The following is a 22,791-nucleotide window of genomic DNA, read 5'->3' on the forward strand; positions in this document are numbered from 1 at the left end:
CGTTACTTCAGCTCGCGCAATTAAGGTAAAAAAGAAGAAAAACTGAATGAAGATGAAGCCTCGTCTCGCGCGGCGCGTGCACGCGCGCAAGATGTCTTCGCGCTTCCCTATATTTATAGCTAGAGACAAATATACATCTTGGCATAGGTCCAACCGCCCGTATACCCGCACACAGTCTACGGGAAAAACGGACAAACCCCCGTAATAGCGGAGCTGTGTCAGTGCTATTAGTGACGTCGCGCGCGGCGTAGGAATCTCGAACGCGGGCGCGTGCAAAAAGAAGAAGAAGAAGAAATAGAAGAAATGAGCGAGATCCGCGGATAGAGGCGCGCACCGTCTTCCGGGGAAAGACGAGACTGCGAGAAATTACTTCTTTTACGAGATGCGAGTGCTGTTCGATTACGCGATTACGATGCGATTACCGTATTCATTCATGACGGAAGAAACGACGAGCGCCGCGACGACGAACGCCCGTTTCTGACCGAGCGACGACGTACCGACCGGCAATAGCCTAGGATAAATTTAATTCACGTCGGCCCGCCGCATTTGGATTTAATATCGGTGCCGATTGAGTGAGTAAGAGACATGCTACAGAAACCGTCGCGACGGATTGCGTAAGAGTTCGAGAGACAGATAGGCGTCGCGATCAAATGGAGAACGCGATTAAGTCCCATCCTCATTCCTTCCGGTCTTCCTCTGGCTCCCCGTTTTACGTAGGCAAAAGATGGACGGAAAAAAGGGAAAGAGACAGCGTGGCATTGAAATTTTATAAATAAACTGCCGGTGCGCATGGTTCTCCAAGTGCCACGCTCGTTACGTGTGTGCGTGCGTGCGTGTGTGTGTGTGCCTGCGTGGATTGTCAGAAATACGTGAAAGACGACAATGCAACTCGTGAATGCTCAGTGGCGACGAATTCACTGATCAGAAATCAACTGTTCACCAAGCAAGTTTTTGTCGCGACTCTCTTCTTCCTATTTTTTCTTCACGTCACGTGAATCATTTAGGGATACGTTCGTCACACAGAGTTCACGATCGCGCGGATATTCATTGAGAAATTAAAAATTGTATACGTTAACGGCAGAGGAAAAAAATGCACTAAACGTCACTTTTCGTCGTAATTGTAGGATTGCCATTTTAATATTAATAGACGTGTCAACGCGAGACTGAAATGCACAACGCGTGTAATTCTTTTTTTTTCTTTCTTTTAATAGTTTTTACGAGCTCTTACGAGCGTTTTTAAATTCACTGATAACGAAGTTGTAACGAAAACTGGTCGACAACTCATTATCGGTGAATTTAATGAGATGCAAATCTTCGTTTCCTGTTTAAAGTTTCACAACGCGCTGACAACATTTAAATTTTTCCAACCAAAACTTTAGTACCAGCGTAAATATTTCCATTTTAAATGAACCACTAAATCTATAATTTTTTTTTTTAGCTGCACATTACTCATACGCTTTTTATTCACTTTCCTCGGAGATATAAATAGATATAAATAGATATAAATAGATATTTGTTTTATTTCAAGATACTGTAAGTAAATGTAACCAGAAAAAAATAACTTGCACACAGAATGCACTCCATGTACTCGTCTAAGAAAGGCGATTCTCTTTGCCCTTTGGGTTTCCACCCGCAGGTTCGGTGGCCAACGCGTTGCAAACGCTGTTTCAGGTAATTGTTTGACGAAGCAGAAGTTAAGGCAACGAGAGAAATTCGCATCTCGAATTAATAATTGCTCCTCAGGGACTACAAAGAGCATGGCGGCAGAAGAAACAGCCTTGGAGACATCACATCTTCGTCTCCCAGTCTTTCCTCAGATTCGCGGTAGGTCCTTTCATCATAAATTGCCAAATGTCTATTGTTACATAACGCAGCTTTGTTGTTACGCGCGCGTTCGCTTCGATCGTTGCGAGAACTGTGAATTAATATCACATAAAACTCGATCTGTTATCACAAATGAATTTTGAAGCGGACCCGAGAGCAACAGGACTTGGTCTTCCGCTACGAATTTGGCGAAAGATGAAACGAGGAACAATCATTCGCAATCGGTGGCGACAACCGGATGGACATCCCTGATGGATCTCTCCGCTATAGATAAGAATCCAGAAGACGCCCATAAATTAGAAAGTAATAAAAAAAAACGCAAAGTATTGAGACAAACGTCGGATTAATATTGAAATTAATAACTAACGTCAGATATATCTTTCTTTTCCTTAAATCACATTATTTCACGATTATGCGAATCTACGTGCCGATGCAGACGTTAGAAAACCGGCGAAGCTCCAAATAAAAAATGTGATAAGCAACACCAACGGCGGCACTTCGGAAAACGACGTCGAATTTATTATTCAGGTATCGATTCGTTAATTAACCCCGCACTAGTAGCATGGAATGCTTTATGTCGTCGCAATAAACCGCACGTATACTATACATATACAAACACGCATTTACGCTATAAATGTCTTCTTTATATAAAGGCGCCTTGTAGTTGTACAGCAGAAGGTAGCGTAGCGACATTCAATGATAAAAGAGTGAGCAAAAATGTGAAATTCCATTTTGCGCTCTCATTTGTCATACTACTTTAGGTAAGGAAATCACGACCGGCACCGCCGAAACAGGTGGTCCAGGACGGGCTGGACAATGTCACGGTAAAGAGAGAAGACACCGAGAAGGTGAGACGATCGTCGCTTTCGTTACTTCGACGTACCACGAAGAAATCTCGAGAGATTGATAAATGATCTTATGTCGCTCATCGTATCGTTGTGTTGCCATTGTTTACGCATTTGTATATACATCCAGGTTCATAATATCGTATATCGTGAATTATTAAGCATTCTTACGATACTACCCACAAAACTCTCATTAAATGCACTACTTTAAATGTCAATTAACTTATTCGGAAATTAACTCTATGTAAATGATGTTACGTCTGTATTAATTTAAAGAAAAGTTTCTTCAAAGAAATATTTTTATGTCTGTCTTATAATACACATATCTATATATACGATTAAATCTCGATATACGTTTAAATCTCTCAGTTCTGACTTATTCTTCACAAAAAAAAAAAAAAAAATTTGCAACGATGCAACAATGCATTAAATTATTGTGCTTCAAGCGCATTGTTATTTTTACGATCTCATTACAGTTTACACATTTACGAGTGTCAGAGTTGAGAGAGTTAAGCAATAATTAAATTTATATATAAATAGCGTTATCTTAATAACAAGTATCAAATACAATCAAGTGATTTAACGGTGGCATTTACTCCTCGCAGAACGAGATAGAAAAACTGAGGTCTCAGTTAAACGATATGAGAGCGAGATGCGAGAAGGCAGAGAAAGAAAAAAGTGAGATATTACTGCGTCGATTGTCGACCATGGAGACAATGTCGAACAAAACGTCATCGAGCGAAGTGACGAAGCTACAGAAGAAAAATGAAGGTATCCATTTTTCCAGATTTATAAAAAATTCAATCGAAACCTTTTCTAAAGAAATTTTCTATTCAATTATATTATGCTCCACTGCCTAAAGAATTTTTAAGAAATTCTTGTGACACACTTATCTAATATCACGTATGTGTTTCAGCACTTGCGCAAGAGAAAAATGTATTGCTGGCAAAGATAAAAAGCTTGGAAAAAGAAACAATTGGTAAACCATTCAGAGGTGAAAGGGACAAAACGCACGACGAATTACGTTCGAAGCTGAAAGCCGCGGAAAGTCTTTGTGAAAGTTTAATGGATGAAAATGAGGACATGAAGAAGGAAATAAGACAATTAGAAGAAGAGATCTATGAGTTGCAAGATAATTTTAGGTATTATATTTTCTTGCGCAACAAAGGATATCACGAGACATCCTATTGAAACCTCCACATTATGATGTCATGCATGCTATTCGTTGTATTTTTTTTCAAAGATTCATATAACTCCTTTTATATATTTTATATTTAATAAAATGATACAATAACATTATCCTGGTGTCTGTATATATCATTTTATTTCAAATGTAATGGCTTGAATTTTTATTTTGAAATCGATAACAATGCGGCAATTTTCGGTTTTATGTAATTATTGTAATATTGTGAAGAACTTTAATCAAATATACTAATATATTCATACTTAAATCACGACTAATTGCGAAATACGACTCGCCGTTGTTAAACGAATGACACATTTTTAACATTTCATATCACACGTCCATCAAAATTGGTATCTCTGTTCCTTTCAACGAATTATTGTCGCACTTCAATTGTTACGAAAAGATTTTTTTCAGAAGTTTTACTCAGGGTCTTTACGCAAATGGCAATGCAACGCTATCGCAAATGCAAAGTCAAAACGTTTTACATGAAAAACTTGAAAATCTGTTGTACACGTTGGCAATACGAGCTTTGAAAGAAAAAAAAAAAAAGATCAAAATCTTCTTCAAAATGAACTGTGTATGTGGATTGTTGCAGGACGACGATTTGGACAGATTTGAAATGTTCGTATGTAATCCCAACACGGACGGCATCCGTCTGTTTTTTGCCAATTATATGGAAAATGGGAGATCTTTGTTTGACAATCGCGACCACATAAAATCTGTGAAATTTTTTATCATTTTTCACTTTCGTGGGAACACACATTTGCTTTTTGCGAACATTCCGGGACGATAGGGAGAGAAGTCTAAACGGAGAGGCAATGAAAATAGTCACATTAAAATTTGAGGTTTGAGGATTTTTTTTAAAGCAAATAATTGTGGAATGTTACACTGTTCTTCCCTCCAAATTTCGCATGTGAAATTTGTTTCGCATCTTAACGAGGAACAGAGATACTTACACGCGATAAAATCCGAATGATCGCGCTGCATCGCAGCGTTATATGTACTCTTTATACGAATATAAATTTTCGCATATAAGGGACGAACAAGCAGATGAGTATACTCGTTTACGAAAAAGTTTGGAGCAGTCGAACAAAAACTGTCGAATATTGTCGTTCAAATTGCGAAAAGTAGAGCGCAAATCCGAAGAGTTAGAAAACGAACGGTCCGCTTTAGAGAAAAAATATGAAGAGGTGAATATGGGATAATTACGAATAAAATAAAGTAAAATAATTAATTATAATTATATTTATCGAGGTTAAAATCTTCTCTACGCTAGGTAAAGAAAACGGAAGAGATTTTGCAGAAAGTAAGTAGCGCATTTCAAGACAGAACGCAAAAAAAGCCAACGGAAACCACAACGAAATTGCAACTTAAAAAGATGGTTGACGAAATGGAGAAGGAAATAGGTTTACTGATCTTTATAAATTGTATCTTTATAAATTTCGCAAAATTTAAATACTTTGTTTAACGAATGGTTAACTTTTTAGAGAGCATATTGAGCGTCTTTACCAACATTAAAAATGGACACAATGTGGATGTACCGGATGTAAAACCGAAAGATAATAATAATTTAAAGTACGATAAACTTTTGAAAGAACATGAACAGCTTAAAGAGAAACTTGAATCTACTACGAAAGAACTGTCGAACGAAAGGGAGAAGAAGAAAGCTCAGCCGAGTGTAAAAGTGGAAGATACCAAAAATGTGGAGTTACAAAACGGTAGATGAGAAAATCTATAATTTTGCATTAATAACAGTAAGATTGGATACGTTTAATACGTTCTGAATTTTATTGTAGTGAAGAAAAAGTTGGACGAAGCAGTTACTTTACGAGAAGCTGAAAGAAAAGCCTGGGATAAAGAAAAATTGGCGCTTTCGGAAGAAAAGGAGAAATTGAAATCCAAACTGCTGTCGCTATCAGCCGAAAAATTAAAAATTTATAACGAGGTTGTACAACTAAAGAAAGATCTCGGTAAAACTTGAGCTTTATTTTTAATCTAATTTAAAAAAATCAGTTTTTTTTTGTTTTAAATAAAACTTGCATGTTATTAACGTACATCTGAACATGAGAACTATCGTTGAGTATATAATGACTTTCGTTAAATTGCAGACACAGCTAAATCATCGGAAAGAGATACGGCAACGATGGAGGTAACGATAAATGAAGTAAAAGAGAAACTCTCGCAGGAACAAGAAAAGTGTAAGAGGCTGCAGGATGACTTATCATCGTACACCGAAAGGGAATCGAAAATGTCGCAATCGATAACATCTGTAAATATCTTTTTTACTTTAGCATTTAATATATTATTTATAATTGTACATCAATTAATAATTAATGTCACGCTCGGATTACATTTCTCATTAAAACAGGTTGAACAGACCAAAGCCAAACTCGATGCTGAGGTAAAGCGTTTGAAGAAGGAATTAGAAAATACAAAGTCTACCACATCGACGAAGATCTCGGATCTGACTGCGGAGCTTGCAGAGCTTAAGCGGGAAAAGGAAAAATTAACATCGCAACTCAACAGCGAGAAAGAAGCAAAGGAAGCCGAAGTAACTGCACTCAAGAAAAAAATTACCTCCTTAGAAAAGGCTGGACAAAATACGAAACGCATGAACGAGATGAAAGAGAGTTATAATGAAAAAATATTAAGTATAGTATCATTGGATATCAAAATTTTTTTTATTTTATTGCTTTCTGAATTCATTTCTCAAAACACATTCCGTCACTAACGCAAACATTTTCAGATCTTGAGAATGAAATTAAGAAACATCAACATGAGCAGGAAACTCTCACCACAAAACATCAAGAACTTATGAATTCAAGGCTACGACTTGAAAAAGAGAATGAATCTTTGAATAGGTAAACAGCAATTCGACTCTAACGTGTGAGGAGTAAGAATTCACTGCCAACAATATTAAATGCTTTATGTAACCTTCTTCGTTTAATGTTACGTTTTATTACAGCAAATGCTCGGAACATCAGAAGGACTTGAAAAATGTAAAAACTGAACTTGAAGAGTTACGTAATTCGATAAGAACGAAAGAGAGCCAATGGCGATTAGAAAAATCTGTGCTTGAGGTACAAAAGCTTTATTATGCAATTATTGTCAGCCATTAAGAATTTTTATTTGAAAAATTTGACACGTAATCTTAATTGTTTTAGGGCCAAATTCGTGAGAGCCAATTACCAAACAAAGTTATCGTGGAAGATTTAAATGACGAAATTAATACATTGAAGAAAGAGAATGCCACTTTACTGGAACGATTGGAAGATGTGAGAAAAGTGGTAAGTAAATTATATATTTATTCATATTTAATTTTGGTGTTCCAAAAATATGATGCAAAGCATCAGCAGTTATATAGTTATTTATTTTTTAATTATATTGTAAAATTTTGTAATAATCTTCGAATTTAATGAAATTTCTAATCTTATTTTCGTTTAAAGAACGATATTTTAATCATTTCAATTTACAGAATGACGACTTGTCTACAAAACTGAAAGATTATCAGGCAGTTTCCAAGATTCATCAAGCGTTGACACCTGACACCACGGCATTGGAATCCGAAATCCGGAAATTAAAGAACGCCTTGACAAACACGGAAAAAGCCAAGAAAGCAGATCTGGCGCAATGTAAAATGCGCTACGAGCATAGAATCACGGCGATCAACGACGAGATTCAGGCAATCCAGAATCAGTTATCGCGATACAAGCGCGAACGTGATACTTACAAACACATGTTGGAAGGCGCGCAAAAAACTATAGGTGAGCTAAAGTCTACGAGACAAGGTAGACTCTCTAACGCATCTTCGGGAAAATCAGATGAGGTAAGTCGATAATATAAATATTCATTTGATAATATAATTTTAAAAAATCAATACGCTTTGGTAATGATTATACCGGTGTATTCTTAAAGCTACTTTTAAATATTTTGAAGATATTCGTGAAGAATTGGACTGATCTATCCTCTCTCTCTATTAATAATTCTTCTTCTTAAGAAAAGTATATTTTTTGTTACTCTAGGACGAAGAATCATTGAAGGCTAATATGTTAGTGCTAGAAAAACAAATCAGTTGTATGGAGGATGAACTTTCTGAGACAAGATTAGAAGCTTCCAGGCTGAAGGCTGAATTGGTTTCGGAAAAATCAGGTAGTCACGTCAAAGTCTCCGAACTTCAGTCCCGAATTAACGAAGTAATTACGATATAAATTAGATTTATTAAATGGAAATAATACATTTTGAAATATATTATCATGTGTTCATTATGATTGCAGTTGGAGGAGGAGCGATTGCTCACTAGCGGACGCTCGAAAATTCCAGGATTGAAAGTACGTATGGAGCTGGCTTGGCAGAAAGAGAGAGAAGAACATCAAAGATTATTGCAAGAAACCGCAACGCTAGCGCGAGATTTGCGACAGACACTGTTCGAGGTATTGCTAATTTAACATGTAAACAAGATGACACAGCCAATTCAAACTTTTTGCGACTCTAATAATAGACGAGTAATATTTTTGCAGATAGAAAGAGAACGCAGCAAAGAGCGGCTTGAAAATAAAAGGAGACAAGATCAGTTAAAGAAAGTGTTTGACGAAGAGAAGGAAGAAAATAAGAAAAAATTATCGGAGGTGATTAAAAATCATGTATTATACTGCAGAATCTAAATATTCATAAGAGTACGCTTTGAAACTATAGTAAAAAAAAGGGAGGAGGAAAAAAAAGGTAATTCTTTTCTTTAAAATTGTAATTAATCAATTTTAGTTGCAATGTGATCTACTCGAGTTGCGGGACGCGCATGCAAAGTTAAGAACGAGCAACGAAAAGATGAGACGTGAAAAAGAGCGACACGAAAGGGAAAGGCAGGAACTCAAAGAAGTTATATTAAATAAATGCAAATTGGAGCAAATTGAAATGCGAAATATCAACATTCTTATGCAACAAGTACAGGATTTGTTACAGTTGTTTCCAGAATTGAATACCGTAACGGAGAACGGAACGCCCGATGTATATACGCCAACACCGCCGAGACGATTGAAGGTATAAAAAATATGAACATTCACAAAATATTTATAAAACAGTGACAACATTTTATGACAATGATTAATATTATCCAAAACTATGAACGTTTTAAAATAGTGCAATTATTTGTAGGGACCAAAATCCAGGGAGTCGTCGCCAATGTTGGAAACAAAGAGCGATGTTAAAGGTATTTTGAAATAAAAATTTGATTGATTTTTATTAATGTCGTTTCAAACACTGTGCAATCGCGTTTGCAGCTGTAACTCCAGTACTTGGTGAAAGAACGGAAAAATTAGAGTATACTATTAAAAAATTAATGGACGTGGCGAAGGAGCTTAAGGAATCGAAGAACACGGCAGATGAAACAAATGCGATGCGGTTGAAGAAATTTGGCAAGAGGTGCGTTTTTACGATTTGTAATCCATCTCGAGAGTACGAAAAATGTTACGTTGTTTTTCTAGAGCGACGTCAGTAGAAAGCGATCCAGGAAAAGGAGTGGTGTTAAATCGTGGCAAACCACGTTTGAAGAGAAAAAGTCTTTCTTTGGAACAAACGTCTGGGCGTCAGGAAGTAAGTAAAAGATATTTTATACACGGAAAGCCTCTTCATAACAAATAGTTTTTTGAGATGTAAGATGCATATATAAATATAATCTTTACATCTCTACATTTTTATGTTTTGTGTATGTTTGATAATTATTTTGAGTATTTCCTAAAAAAAAATTTAATTTTATGCCTGAATAAATTTCTGTATAGATCTGTCAAAAATCCATCGTAATAATCTAATTTAAAATTTAAAAAAATCATAATTTATTTTGGAATTGCAATTTCTTTTTTAATTATTGATAATTTTTGCATAAAATAGTCTCCCGCTATTTGGGGCACAGACAGCAACTTGTCGAGCATGCAATCGTTGGAGGGATCAGAAGTCGAATCTAATCGCGGAACTAGTCGGCCAAGAGATTCCAGTGTAGACAGGTATTGAAATATTTGTAACATTACGTAAGCATCTACAGAACATTATTATCGTAGGTAATATTAGTAGAATAATGAATATGCTTGATCAAATAATATTTGATAATTAATCATTTAGCCGTCTTTCCGGAGGATCGACAAAGAGTGAAATATTAGATCGGGACAAGAAGTATGGCAAGGGGATAATACGAAAATTAACACATAAATTAACTAAATCGTCCAGCGTCGATGATCCGAACATGACCGACTATTCGCTTCAGGTAAGAAGATATTTAAATATTCGATATTTAATTATATAATAATGTTCTATTCAAAATAATTTTCATTTGAATAGAATATTATTTATTATTTATTAAATTGGTATTTAAAATTACTGAATACTTGACAGACATCTGGTTCTGAAACAAGTCTAAACGAAAATCTTAAGATGGAAAAGAAGAATCTAAAGAAAAAATTATCGGCCATGTTCAAAAGAGGATCAAGAAGCAGCAGGTACGCCAAAAAATTGCAAATTAAATTATTTGATATATATAAAAATATACAGCAAGTTTCATTTAAAAAACATAGCAATAAACATTACGATACCTTTTCAGCACAGAGAAAAAGAGCGGCAATTCCAGCAGACCTGCTTCAAGAAATTCCATGACATCGGATTAATAATCTCACATGTGCGATCTTGTTAAGAGATTTGATATTTTGACTAGACGTCACAATTACTTCCGGAGAGAGAGAGAGAGAGAGAGAGAGAAACATTACATTCGATGACACTGTAATAAAAAGGCGGACTGCTCAAACTTGTATTTAGGTATTATACCGGGATGATTTCGTTAATAGAATAATAACACGTACACTTGTATTCTTGTATGTCAATAGCGTCCAATCGATTTACTTGAATCTTTAAACCATGATATTTGTAACGTCATGATGTCTATAATATTGAGAACAAGTAGTCCCCGTTTAATACATCCAATTTAAGAAAATTTTTCACAGACGAAAAATGGCTCGTGCATGAACATGAGTGTGTAAAATATACATATCCTTTGTACAATGTACAATCATTGGAAAATATAATGTATAAAGTTTTATTGTTTTACCGATCGTAGTCGTTTTTAAATACCTTGCATCAGATCACAGTTCAAATTCAAATATCATATATTTTCAGCCTATGTTACAGATGTACATACATATATGCATTGTGAAACCAGTGCATAAACAATAATAATTAATAAAATAATATATTATGAAATAGTTGAGTATAAAGCATCTCAAACATTTCATGTATGTACATATAATTATGTCGCGTGACAGATATTTTTGCCACATGATTGTGAATCAATTTACCATTTATATCACTCGAATCAATGAAAGATAAAATGAACAAAAATCAATGTTTCAAACGTTTCTCTTTCTTAGACTTCTTTTTGTGCTTTGGACTCTTATGCCCCTTATGCTTGTGCTTCTTCTTTGATTTTTTCACCTTGTCTCGTTCCACCCATTTTCCACCGAGTTTCGAATCCTCCGTAGTTTTCGACACCACGACGCTTCGAAATACTGGTTTCAGTAATTGATTGGTGTTACTAGTCGTGTCTTCTGTCGTCGTTGCGATGTTATCTTGTTTCAATAATCTCTGTGGCAAAACCGGGCCATACATATCCGGTATTACTGTAGTTTCTAAATCTTTAATTACATTGTTACGATCCGTAAGATCGTTCTGCGATTCACCAGTAATTGGCAAACTGGTTTTCGATATTTTAGACGTCGCATTTTCATCATTAACGCGTTTTGGTTGCGTCACCAAATTATCAAGATCCAATTTCGCGAAAATACCTCGTGGTGGCGATGTGTTACGTTGCACATTTATCTCCTTTGGATCTTTTCCAATCAAAATCGATTTGACAGCCTCGTTGTCAACGTTGTCTTCCGTGTCGCTATCGGAATCTTCGCTGCTACTGAGGAAAATTGCTTTAAATAGATCCTTTTTCTCTTCTGATTGATCTTTAAGCACAGACGTCAATCCAGAAGTTTCTTCTTTCTCTTTCGCTTTCTGAACGGTTTTATCCTCTAACTCATCTCCTACGTTTTGTTTCACGTCTTTCGGCGTTGTGGAAGGGATACTTTGAATACCCTTACCAAAAACTTTCTCGTAAGAAGCTTCAAAAATTTTAAACTTCTCAGAGATAGGCTCTGAAGGTTGATAGATGTTAGAAGGAACATTATTAGAATTAGTGTTGTGAATTACTTCGTTTATATTTTCCTCCATTTTTCTCAATGGTTGAGGAACTTCTTCCATTTGTTTCGGAACTGTATCCGTAGCTTTTGTGAATTTCGATGAACTGCACCAGTCCAAAGAATCAAAGACCGAGAATCTTGCTAATTTCCGGTCTGTTGCGATCGGCGCACATCCGGTTTTCGGTTCAGGAATATTGAATCTCTTGCAAACGATACTCGTTGGCTTCCATTCGCTCCGATGTCGCGTAAGTTTGCCAAACATTTTCAATCTTACTGCTTCCTTCACATCCTTTTCCGGATCCGTTTGGTCCGTCGTATGATCGGCGCTATGTACAAACTTGTCTGCCATATAATTATTCGACTGTTTCAGTTTTGCCGCTTGCTCGAATTCCACGCGTTCTTGCTCTCTTTCCCACTCAGTCATAGAAAGTGGTTGAATACTTTCAAACTTGTCTCTTTCGTCGTTCTTTGAGAAAATAAGATACTGTTCAAATCGTTTCTGTTTGTCCGGATCAGATAGGAACAATTTTTTCGTTTCGCTCCTATTTGAGGCATCATTTTCCACTGATTTATTCAAGCTCGATTGCTCAGATGCTGACAAAGATTTTTTAAAATCTTCAAGCTTCTTTAAGCAGCCCGTGTCCTGTTCAAGGCCGACAATGCTGCCCTTGACAAAGTTTGTCACGTTTAATTTATCCAGCCAAGAGTTACTCTTCGCCTTCTGCTGACTTTCCAATTTTTTTCTTTCCTCTATTTGTTGCTTACCATGTAAATTTAATGTTTTTGAAATAATATTACAGGCAACGGATGTGCTCGACGGCGCCTGTAGCTTCTTCGAACGTTCGTCAGAGTCTTCTAGAATCCGCGCCCTGTCTGTGGCATTCAATGGTTCCCTGCGTTTACTACTTTCTACTGGGGTTGCAATCGGCGGATAAAATCTACTTTTCCTAACAGCGTGCACCGGCGCAAAATTCTTCGGTAATTCAGGACATTTGAAGACTTTCTTGCTCTCTAGTCTCTCCTTTGCGCGAATAAAACCCTCCACGCAATCGGTTTGCGAACTACTGGGACCATCCTGGGACCACCTCGTTTTCGTCTTACGTTCGGGACCTAGAGCGAAGTCGTAATGCGACATATCTTCTTTCTCGTATATATCCTCATCGTCAGCTTCAAAAGCACCAACACCGAATGCCTGACCGCGAATCGACAATTTCTTGTTTTTATCTTGAACACAAAATGCTGGTGTGTCAAAAAGATTGATGTGACCAGAAAGAACTTTCCGCCTATCTAGACCCGAATAACCAATGCCAAAATAATTATCCTTTGGCTTGCATCGAAATGGCTCGTAATCGTCAGGTGCAAAAGTAATATCGGTAGAGTCATTATCAGAACTCTCAGAACTGCTCTCTACTGTTTCAGAATTGTCCTGCATCAATTTTAATTTTTCATTACGTTTCTTTATCTTCTGCTTTTCTTTCTTTGTCAGTCGAGAACCCACACCTTGGCCAGGTTTCCAGCCCATTTTCTTAAGTAGGACGATACCAACTGTTTCTCTGTAATTACAAACAATAGCAAAAATCAATATAAAAATTAAATCTAGAATATAAATCAAACACGTGAGTAAATAATTGATATATTATTTAACTCTCTTGGAGCAAAACACGCAGTTAATTTAAATTTAAAAGTAGCAGAGTTTAAGTGGCGTTATTAATGTTTGCAAATACTTACTTGACAGGTTTTAGAAGCTCCTTTAAAATGGGAGTACCAGGGATAGGCCCTTCCTGACTTATTCTCTCCCTCTTCTTCCCTCTCTGTCCATGATCAGCATAATCGCTGGTGGCACGAATGCCTTTGGGAGCAATCCCAAAGAGACTCGTGTCTTCTTCATCCATGAAATCTTCTGGTCGTTGAACGATATTGTCCGCCTTACTGCTCCTAGAAGACTTGAACTGCTGCGGTCTCCAGCCATCGCGAGTGCCGACAGTGTTGAAGTATCCCGCTGAGAAACCACCTGTAAATGCCCCGTGAAACCTACGTCTACCTTGGGCGTCATAGGCATACTGATCCTCAATCGTAACGGGCTTCTTTCGTGGGATGTTCTCTGCGGGATCGAAATATTTTCAATATAACGCGACGAAAAGGAGCATTTGTAGCACAATACACTCGCACGGTAATTTATCGTTTGCGTACCTTCGTCCAAGGGGTCAAGAGGAACGCCGAACGTCGCATAATTCTCTTCGTCTGAGTCCCCCATTTCGAAAGGAACCAAATTTCCCGCGACGTAATCTTTCCGTTTGATTTAATCAAATACGACAAAGTTTTTTCAACTGTAAAATTTTTGTTGAAATCGCATACATTCGAGGTTAGGAGAGAGGGACGTCATTCAACTGCATTCAACGAGTACACAACACCATACTCCTCAGCAGACGGCTCCGGCAAAGGCAGCTAGTGAACGCGCAGGCGTACGATGCGACTGACTGATTCGTCGCACTGTACCGACGATAATTTACGCGAACGCAATGAGGACGAGGCGCGAATACCGAATTATAGGGACGAATAAACAGTAGATACGAATACAAATTGACTCACCGTTCGCCTCTGGTCGCTCCGTCCAGCTCCGTCTTGGCTACAGCTGTCGAACGTTCGAGCTTTAAGATCCTCCTCATGACGATTCGTCTTGATTCACACTTGGCACGAACACGCGATATTTTGCTTTCAACAATCTCGATACACGCATCGAAAATTCGAGATACGAGGCAACGAAGAAGATGCAAAATGTATCCGGCTAACGATATGTGTTGACACGAACGCTTGACACACTTCACTTCACTGTCGACACCCCACGGCATTCTCGAAACACTCGCTCGCGTCAAAAACTCGTAGGGGACAACGAGAATGCGAGTTGAAATGCGCTGCGATACGCTGTGACCTTCCGCCATCCTGCCTAATCGACCCACTGTTGCCACTGCGTAGCGGCGTGTGGTCGCGCCTGTGCGTCGCTACCGTCGCTACGCAGCGGCCAGCGGCCGGTCGGTCAGTCGGGTTGAGTCGGGTCGGGCAGGCGCTGCGTAGTTGCGAGGCGTCGCGGCGCATTTCAACTCTCTCATCATTCTCCGTATACGAATTGTTGACGCGAGCGAGTATTTCGAGAATACCGCGAAGTGTCGAGCGTTTGTGTTTAACATCCGTCGTGTCGGATACGATGCATGCCATGGTGCGAAGTCGTGTCGCGTTCAATTCGTATTTCGCATTTTCATCGTTGCCTCGTATCCCGAGTTTCAGACGCGTGTGAGTACCGGGAGTGTTTCGTGAGTGCCGAAAATGAAGGATCGCGCGTTCGTGCCACGTGTGAATCAAAACGAATCATCCAGAATCGTCGATCGCGAGGAGGATCTTAAGGCTCTCGAACGTTCGACAGCTGCGGCCGAGACGGAGCTGGACCGAGCTGGAGGGAGCGACCAGCGGCGAACGGTGAGTCAATTCATTTGTTTTTCGCCCCCACATTTCAGTATTTGCGCCTTGTCCCGAATTGCGCTGGAAAAATTTAAAGTTCGTTTACGCGCGCTCCCTTCGCCAGGTGTGCCAATAGTCGGGTGACGTGCTTTTTCCGTGGTCAGAGAGGAACATTGGCATCGTAGTGTATGTCCACGTTGTAGAGATGGCGTCGTATTATCTAAATCGTGGCCATTCAGGAGTCTCGGTTCTCTCTGTCTATTCTTCAGTTAGGACAAAAAGGGCAAAGATTCTTCTTCTGCGATTGGTCGAGTTCCATGTGATCTCCATGCTTCTCGATCTTGTACAATCTTGTATAGTATAATAGTATACGACTGTCAGGTTAAGTTTATCTGACATTCATTAGCTCTTCGATTCCACGTAATTAACGTTGGATGATACGAAATATCGCATTATCGCCCGTTTTTTAAGCTGCTCCGAGAAACGCGCATCCTCGCCCGAGTAAATTTGTATCTTCGTATCTTTGATCTTGGAAATCCCGTGACGCAACCGTCGAACGTAAATCGCATGAAATTCTGTTCGCGAGAACGGTATGCCCAGTATGCTGATGCTCGACCCGCCGGAATGCTCTTGGTGATCGCACGGTAGAAGTCGCCAGGTTGAGAGTGTTGAGACATTAGTGTTGGGATATGGCGATGCTTAGCTCATTCCGCTCGGTGCGGAGCAGATTCGCAGTGGTCGGTAAGCGAATTTTTAACGACTCGCTCGAGTCAACTGCCGAGCTTTCTGTCACGTAACGTGGGTGTTTTGCTCCGCCTTGCGTTTCCTTCCACGAATCCCTTTTTCAGGGAGTTTTTGACCCGTGAATTTAGCGGATCGAGAGCAAGCGATCGATCGAGTTTGTGACCGTTAGATTTTATTTCGTATGTGTCCCACGTTGGAGGTCATTTTGTGTACGCTCCTGCGTGAAAACATAACCTCGCGGGAAGACGCAGAAATATTCGAGAAAGATTCCTTCTCGACGTTACCTTTTGAAGAACGGGGGAAAGATACGTCTGTTTATTTCGTCAACGAAATGTTTGCAAACACGTAGCTAGCAACAAAGAAGAAAGTAATTTGAGATTAACGAGAAAAGGTAAATATACATATAGAGATATATTTTTCAAAGAATAATTTAATCTGCATGTGATATCTTTACAGGTTTTCCCCATCATCAGTTTCACGATGTCTTTCGACATGATGACGCGAATATTTATTAATCAGTTCACGGATCTTGTAGATGAGTGTAAGACTGAAGAAGCTACACAACTTTTGAAGAAGGATCGCCAGATTACTGAGAACGGCTTAAGCGCCATTATGTCTGCTATTGTTTCGAATATCACAAACTCTGCATTACAACATAAAAAGGCAACATTCGAATGCTGTTCAAACGTACTGATGTTTATAGCTGAGAATTGTGAGCCCACGATAACTATACTAGAATTATCGAGATGCTTGAGACAGGCGGGCGACCATGAGAATTTCTCTGCCATTTTAAATGCAACACTTTCTTGCATGATGAGAATACGAAACAAGCGAAACAAGCGCAGGGACATTGGTTGGAGTTTAGATTCGATTTTAACATACATCAAGAATCTACCACTGCCAGATGACGTCGATGATCCAGAAGAAGCTAGCGACAGAATTATACATACATATAAGGCAATCACAGTATTTCTGAAACCATTGATGCAAGAGGCAATAAATACTGATTCTCAACAGGAGAAAGGTTCTCGTTTCAAGAAAAAACTCTTAAGTTTTCTTATTTCTCTTTGCGGGAAACCTTTTTGCTACTTGAACAAATATATTAGTGAAGAAGCAGTATATGAAGAACTCGCGAGTGATATAGTGACACAAGCACTTTGTCTCACTGGGGATATATTATATTTTTTAGATGTTGTTAGCAAAAGACGTAAAAAATCTTTCTATACACCGCGCGTGCAACATAAAAAAGCTCAATTAAAAAAAAGTTATTATTTTCTAGAACCTTTTTGGGTTACCAAAATATCAAGTATGGCTTTCGCTAATTTTTACTTTCATGTAATTACCAAAGAAAAATATTGGATAAATGTACCACAAGTATATAATTCTTATTATATCCTTGAAACGTGTGCATATTTTTTTCAAATATTGCTCAGTAAAAATTATTCAATCCCCACTGGTTTAATGTTCATGGAAAACGTTATAAAACGCATTTTGCCTCGTTCTGTAGACTCTGAAACGTTGGAGTTGAATATATATACAGATTTATTTCAACCAATTATTCAAGTGATGATTTACTCTGATAGTGATGAACAACGAAAGAAGGCAGTACATATTTTTCAAGAGTATATTGAGATATTCAACATGGAAGCTAGATATACCGTTATCTCATATCTTTACGAGACCGCCAAACATTCCGGCCTGCTGAGTTTCATCACTGGCATGTTTAAATCTTCTATCATTGAATGTCTCGATTCAACTCCGCGAAATCCACAATTTCTCGGAAAGAATATGGAATCGTTATTGAAAAGCGTTTGTAAGCTACCACATGGAAGTTCGTCTGATATGGTAGAAATATCAGATGAAATCATTACTGCGCTAAACTTGCTAAGATTCTTGTTTATCAGGGATAAGAAGAATGAGACAGGTATTTGGAATATGATAAATATGCTCAAAAATGATTATCTAAATCCATTAAGAGAAGGGATAGACTTATGCAAAGCACATTGGAGAGTGAATATAAAAGACTTGGAGCAACAAAAAAAGGATTTAGCTAAAGTACAAGATTATAGCAAGCTAATGAAGGCCCATAGAGAAGTTACATTAACCGTTGGTGGTGAACAATTACCATTTATGCCAGTTCCAGAGAAAATTGTCATCTGTCATCAAGTGATAAATGGTTTAGATGTAATGGAAAGTATTCTTATAAGAGTTAATGAATGTATAAATATGAATGAAAAGTTTGTAGAAAAGTCTGATGAATTGATATCTGAGTAAAAATAAAATTAATTGTGAATATGTCATGCTATCATTATAATTAAGATTTAATAAATACACTTCCTAAATCGTATATTTTATTAATACCTTTATGATTATCATAGCCTTCATAACCATTATTTGTGATAAAAATTATACTAACTTTAGTAATTCTTATGTCTTATTATTATATAACATATTTATGTACAATGCACATAGATAATTTTATAAGTAGATATTGATTTTATTAGGTTTTAGACATTTATGGACTTCCAGTGCTTTGTCGACCGATCAGTCTGAAAATAATAATAGAAAAGCGGAACCGCAACAATCTATTCATGAGGAAAATGATGAAGAATATGAGAAAAATATTAAAATAAAAATACTTGACGCTTCTTTAAAATTTGTTCCTAATATGGGATGGAGCAAACAGGCTATTAGTGCTGGTAATTTGATTCATTATTTTTTTTTAGGTGCTATGCTATCTTGTAATTAATTTTTCTATTATTGTGAATTGTCATGGCATGTGTCATTTTAATATGCAAATTAAAATAATAATCGAAAATTATGGTACTAAAGGTGCTGAGTCGATCGGATATCCAGGCGTGATACACGGACTGTTTCCAAATGGTAGCGCGGCTTTAGTGCAGTATTTTTACCTTACCTGCAACCAGGAATTGAATCAAATCCTGGAGAAAGAGGCATTGGCCATCGAAGCAGATTCCTCGAAACCACGGAAGACACCAGAACAGCATGTTCGAGACGCCGTGGAAACACGGTTGAGAATGGTGATCCCCTACAAAAAAAGCTGGCCGCAAGCGATAGCTATTATGACTCTACCACCGAACGTACCGACTTCTTTGGCAAATTTATTAACTTTAGTTGACGATATCTGCTACTATGCTGGCGATAGATCTGTTGATGTAAGTCATATTGCTATAATATTTATTTGTTAGTATAAGGAAGATATGTGCTATTTAAACAGAATACATTATTATGATTAGATCAACTGGTATGCCAGAAGAATGATACTGGCGACTATTTACAAAACTACTGAATTATACATGTTGCAAGATACAAGTGAAGATCATAAAGAAACGTGGTTGTTCCTAGAGAGACGAATAAAAGATATTTTACAATTGCAAACGATGCTTGTCAACACAACCAAGTCATCACCAGATGAAGCTCTGAACAATGCTGCGCAGACAGCTGCTGCTGTTTTTATAACAGTAAATTATTTTTTATATATTAACATTGTGAACCGGTTTTAATACATATTGTATATATGATTATTTTTCTATTCTAGGCCCGTAATATACTTGGATTACATTGATGAAAGAAGAAATAAATTAATGAAAAGAGTTTTCAGGAAAAGAGAGATTCTGTAGATGTGTTTAAATAGGTACAATTAAAATTTTTCTTATTACAATTAAGAAAAGTTTATTTTATGTGGGACTCTTTGCATTAAAAAAAGGAAACATTAAGCAGGTATAGCTAATTTATTTTACACAGTGATATATTTTAACAAAATCTGTACAATAAAATAGGTAATAAATCTATATTATCTCCATGCAAAATATAAAGATATAAATTGTTGATTATACATAAAGTCATATCAACATTCTTTTACAACAATAGGTTAAAAAACAATTCTTCGTTTACCCTGCATATTATAATTAAGTATAATCATTGGAATCAACTATATAAAAGTCTGGCTACTTTTCATATTCTGCTACTAAAATAGCAGAAAAAGTCAAATATGTTTTGTCTACGATAAGTAGAAATTTTATTGCAAATTTCTCTTAGGATTATGTAACTTGTAATAAATATGAAATATTCTCTTTTGATTTCATAGAAATAATGTAATACTTAAAAAAACTACTAATATTTAATTTTTCAATAATTTATAATTTTTATCTATTATATGTGTTTTGATACTAGATAATGATACATCATGATTAAAAACAAATATTGAAAATATTTTTGAAAGTATAACACATATACTGAAAATTTAAACAATTTTCTTATTTATGTATGTGTGTGTGTATATATATTTGTATATATATACACATATGTATATACACTTTTGCTGCCATTTTATCATAGAATTCTATATTCCACTCTTTTTATTAATATGTACCTTCATAAAAATAATTTATTATTAATCTCAACATTCTTTACTTGTTTATCTGTTAGGTTTTAATAATGTGCTTCTTGAATATATCCCTTAATGGTTTTTGGCAAAGGCAACTTGTGTATATTATCTAATCTAATATACTGACGAATGACAAAACGACAAAGATATTGCAGACTCCTTACTTGCGTGAATCTGCTCACTGGTTTTGTTAATCTGACCGGAAACGATGGATATCCTGGATATTTCGGTCTCGAGTAACAAATTACAGCAGACTGACTGAAGTTCATGGAGTGATTTATTAAGGCAGCTACCGAAGTGAAACCTTCGTTCTCAGTGCTTTGATTGCACAGAGAAAATAGGCCGCCGGTATGCTCCATACGCGCATGCAGCATTTTTCCAGATGATTTAAAGCTGAGTGTTAGGACATACCTATAGATAATTGTAGAATTATAATTTTATATTTAATGTGAAGATGTAAAATTCTGCAAAGTTGGATTATTTGATGTATTCACCTGTCGTCTGATGAATCTCGAACCAGAAATGCACCATCTGGCTCAGATATAAGTTTGGCATCAGCTTCGTCTCCTGATATGGGACCCCAATACCATCCATATTTGCTTAGATTAAGCAGTTCCTTTGCGAGACTCGCTTTGACTTTATGCTCGTTATTTAATATTTCGTTTACACTACTGGGAATATCTGCTATTGCATTAGATACTGCCACAGTTGCATCAGAATAGGTGGGTTGTGTTGCCTCACTGTCAGTTGTGACGTCGCTTATCGATTTATTTTGTTGTCTTATAGGAACTGTATGAAGATTTGTGCCAGTTGTACCATATTGCATGCCAATGTTAGCTACATTTTCTTTGATACTGTGACAGGAATTTTCAAGGACGTCACTTAATCTGTTTTCATACAAAAGTCGTCTGTCCGACGAAGCCTGCTCGCCATTCGTAAGTTCTTGCTTCTGACAAGCATTAAGAGACTCAATGACAGATATAACGTTGTTCTGCTTTGTACCGGAACAAGGGGTCGTCGTTTCCGTCTCTTTGCTCTGGAAATGAATAATAAAAAAGAATTTTGCAGACAAGATGTATCAGCAAGATGGACAGAGACCATCACAAAAAAAAGAATGAAAAGATCTTGCCTCCAGAGTGAACGGACAGACCGATGGAGAGGAAGAAAAGCCTACCTTTTTATTAGACTTGCATAGATTCTTCAACAGTAGGTGCTTCTTGACGTTGCATACGAAATCGAGGAACGACAGCTTGCTGCTCGAGGGGCCTTTGAGTCTGTGCTCCACTGACCTGCTGTCGTTCATCGGATCGTCCCTCTTGTACTCTTGATGCCGATTACTCTCGGATCGCCGGAGAAGCGTCGCGAGTTTCCCGCCCGTGTTCCCACGTCTGGATTTCCGTCTCGCGCCCGCAGCTTGCTGTGCAGCAGCGGTGTCCGCCGCGGTTGGCTCCGGATCCCTATCCCGATCTGTCATATTTGTGCGCGGTAGTGCCCGAGCTCTCGGAGCAAATTATTCCACCCGCCGTTCTTTCAGCCGCGGCACTCGCACACGCCATCTATTTCATGCGGCCGGCGTGCTCGCGTCCGAAATTGCGCGTTCGAAATTATCTTCGAAAACCAGCAGTGAATGAACCACTCGCTAATCCCGTGATGGACTGTCAAAAAATTCCGTGGGGCAGACACCAGTGGAAGATGTCGCCCTTTTTGTCGATGCCGCCTAGTACCGCGAGTATCCGACAGAGAGCACACCTTCGTCAATTCGCAAGCACGCGCGCCCGATGCGCCAGATTTATTTACGACTACCTTCCGCTAATTAAATTCTGAATCTAACTAAGGCTTAACGCATCAACTGAAATTTTGGTGACATGGATTGTTAACTTTTCGTTGTGTTTCATTGTTGTTCAACGACGTCAAAAAAGATTAGATTAGGGATTTATACGAGTATTCGCAGAAAAAAATAAATATCAAATCAACAATTTATTGTTTCTTATAAGTAAGAGTATCAAATTTTCTTGAAAGAATTTATAATCTTAAACTCATACAGCAGTAATATTGTATCAACATCTCAACAATATTTAATCACAAGATTGCGAATATTGCAGCAACATTGTG

At 37.5% G+C, this 22,791-nt stretch overlaps 5 protein-coding genes across 11 annotated transcripts in view; 3 read left to right on the forward strand and 2 right to left on the reverse strand.

Annotated features, from left to right (window-relative positions):
• Nucleotides 1-188: 188 nt before the first annotated feature.
• On the forward strand, nt 189-10,938 carry LOC105201417 (golgin IMH1). Of its 5 annotated transcripts, none has more exons than XM_026137853.2 (29): nt 189-572; nt 1,529-1,671; nt 1,744-1,824; nt 1,970-2,127; nt 2,261-2,352; nt 2,586-2,672; nt 3,275-3,440; nt 3,586-3,811; nt 4,892-5,045; nt 5,132-5,261; nt 5,343-5,573; nt 5,652-5,825; nt 5,964-6,124; nt 6,224-6,506; nt 6,602-6,716; nt 6,821-6,935; nt 7,020-7,142; nt 7,331-7,681; nt 7,878-8,048; nt 8,130-8,285; nt 8,373-8,480; nt 8,614-8,889; nt 9,004-9,058; nt 9,129-9,270; nt 9,333-9,441; nt 9,736-9,848; nt 9,964-10,105; nt 10,234-10,337; nt 10,439-10,502. In XM_026137853.2, the coding sequence occupies exons 2-29, from the start codon at nt 1,574-1,576 to the stop codon at nt 10,500-10,502; spliced, it is 4,185 nt and encodes a 1,394-aa protein (XP_025993638.2). In that variant the 5' UTR covers nt 189-572; nt 1,529-1,573. The 5 variants fall into 5 exon arrangements, with proteins under 5 accessions (XP_025993638.2, XP_039310846.1, XP_011167720.2 ...); XM_039454912.1 differs by having other exon boundaries at nt 190-943; nt 1,573-1,671; XM_011169418.3 differs by having other exon boundaries at nt 190-572; nt 1,573-1,671.
• Nucleotides 10,711-14,522, reverse strand: LOC105201418 (G patch domain-containing protein 1 homolog). The gene is made up of 3 exons (XM_011169421.3): nt 14,265-14,522; nt 13,803-14,175; nt 10,711-13,627 (listed from the first exon to the last, which is right to left on the reverse strand). The coding sequence occupies exons 1-3, from the start codon at nt 14,326-14,328 to the stop codon at nt 11,230-11,232; spliced, it is 2,835 nt and encodes a 944-aa protein (XP_011167723.2). The 5' UTR covers nt 14,329-14,522; the 3' UTR covers nt 10,711-11,229.
• A 716-nt stretch (nt 14,523-15,238) lies between these two features.
• LOC105201419 (rho GTPase-activating protein 20) overlaps nt 15,239-22,791 on the forward strand; it is a 222,250-nt gene continuing 214,697 nt past the window's right edge. The window contains exon 1 of one of the 2 annotated variants that reach the window (XM_026137835.2): nt 15,239-15,545. The gene's annotated coding sequence lies outside the window, so the exon portion shown is untranslated. The remainder of the gene's footprint in view (nt 15,546-22,791) is intronic. The other variant, XM_011169422.3, reaches the window with a different exon arrangement.
• On the forward strand, nt 15,877-20,100 carry LOC105201421 (ubiquinone biosynthesis protein COQ9, mitochondrial). Of its 2 annotated transcripts, XR_005575838.1 has the most exons (6): nt 15,877-16,268; nt 16,376-16,662; nt 16,728-18,461; nt 18,776-18,970; nt 19,104-19,447; nt 19,529-19,616. XR_005575838.1 is itself a non-coding variant. In XM_011169427.3 (5 exons), the coding sequence occupies exons 1-5, from the start codon at nt 16,217-16,219 to the stop codon at nt 19,855-19,857; spliced, it is 843 nt and encodes a 280-aa protein (XP_011167729.2). In that variant the 5' UTR covers nt 15,877-16,216; the 3' UTR covers nt 19,858-20,100. The 2 variants fall into 2 exon arrangements, 1 of the variants encoding a protein (XP_011167729.2); XM_011169427.3 differs by lacking the exons at nt 16,376-16,662; nt 16,728-18,461 and adding an exon at nt 19,831-20,100 and having other exon boundaries at nt 19,529-19,753.
• Nucleotides 20,069-22,398, reverse strand: LOC105201420 (suppressor of cytokine signaling 4). The gene is made up of 3 exons (XM_011169425.3): nt 21,854-22,398; nt 21,174-21,715; nt 20,069-21,090 (listed from the first exon to the last, which is right to left on the reverse strand). Exons 1-3 carry the CDS (start codon nt 22,151-22,153, stop codon nt 20,724-20,726), a joined length of 1,209 nt encoding a protein of 402 aa, XP_011167727.2. The 5' UTR covers nt 22,154-22,398; the 3' UTR covers nt 20,069-20,723.

This window comes from Solenopsis invicta, chromosome 11, assembly GCF_016802725.1.
Source record: "Solenopsis invicta isolate M01_SB chromosome 11, UNIL_Sinv_3.0, whole genome shotgun sequence".
NCBI classification, from domain to species: Eukaryota; Metazoa; Arthropoda; class Insecta; order Hymenoptera; family Formicidae; genus Solenopsis; species Solenopsis invicta.

Bases quoted from the DNA above. Each gene is read 5' to 3' on its own strand.
- LOC105201420 (XM_011169425.3), bottom strand. From the start codon at position 22,153: ATGACAGATCGGGATAGGGATCCGGAGCCAACCGCGGCGGACACCGCT. The intron at 21,716-21,853 runs GTAGGCTTTTCT...ATTCATTTCCAG, and splicing joins TATGCAAGTCTAATAAAAAG to AGCAAAGAGACGGAAACGAC. The intron at 21,091-21,173 runs GTGAATACATCA...AATTATCTATAG, and splicing joins CGAGATTCATCAGACGACAG to GTATGTCCTAACACTCAGCT.
- LOC105201417 (XM_026137853.2), top strand. From the start codon at position 1,574: ATGCACTCCATGTACTCGTCTAAGAAAGGCGATTCTCTTTGCCCTTTG. The intron at 5,046-5,131 runs GTGAATATGGGA...TCTCTACGCTAG, and splicing joins TAGAGAAAAAATATGAAGAG to GTAAAGAAAACGGAAGAGAT. The intron at 6,936-7,019 runs GTACAAAAGCTT...TAATTGTTTTAG, and splicing joins TAGAAAAATCTGTGCTTGAG to GGCCAAATTCGTGAGAGCCA.
- LOC105201418 (XM_011169421.3), bottom strand. From the start codon at position 14,328: ATGGGGGACTCAGACGAAGAGAATTATGCGACGTTCGGCGTTCCTCTT. The intron at 14,176-14,264 runs GTACGCAAACGA...TCGATCCCGCAG, and splicing joins TCTTGACCCCTTGGACGAAG to AGAACATCCCACGAAAGAAG. The intron at 13,628-13,802 runs GTAAGTATTTGC...TTGTAATTACAG, and splicing joins GAGCTTCTAAAACCTGTCAA to AGAAACAGTTGGTATCGTCC.
- LOC105201421 (XM_011169427.3), top strand. From the start codon at position 16,217: ATGGCGATGCTTAGCTCATTCCGCTCGGTGCGGAGCAGATTCGCAGTG. The intron at 16,269-18,775 runs GTAAGCGAATTT...TGATTTTATTAG, and splicing joins GAGCAGATTCGCAGTGGTCG to GTTTTAGACATTTATGGACT. The intron at 19,754-19,830 runs GTAAATTATTTT...TTTCTATTCTAG, and splicing joins CTGCTGCTGTTTTTATAACA to GCCCGTAATATACTTGGATT.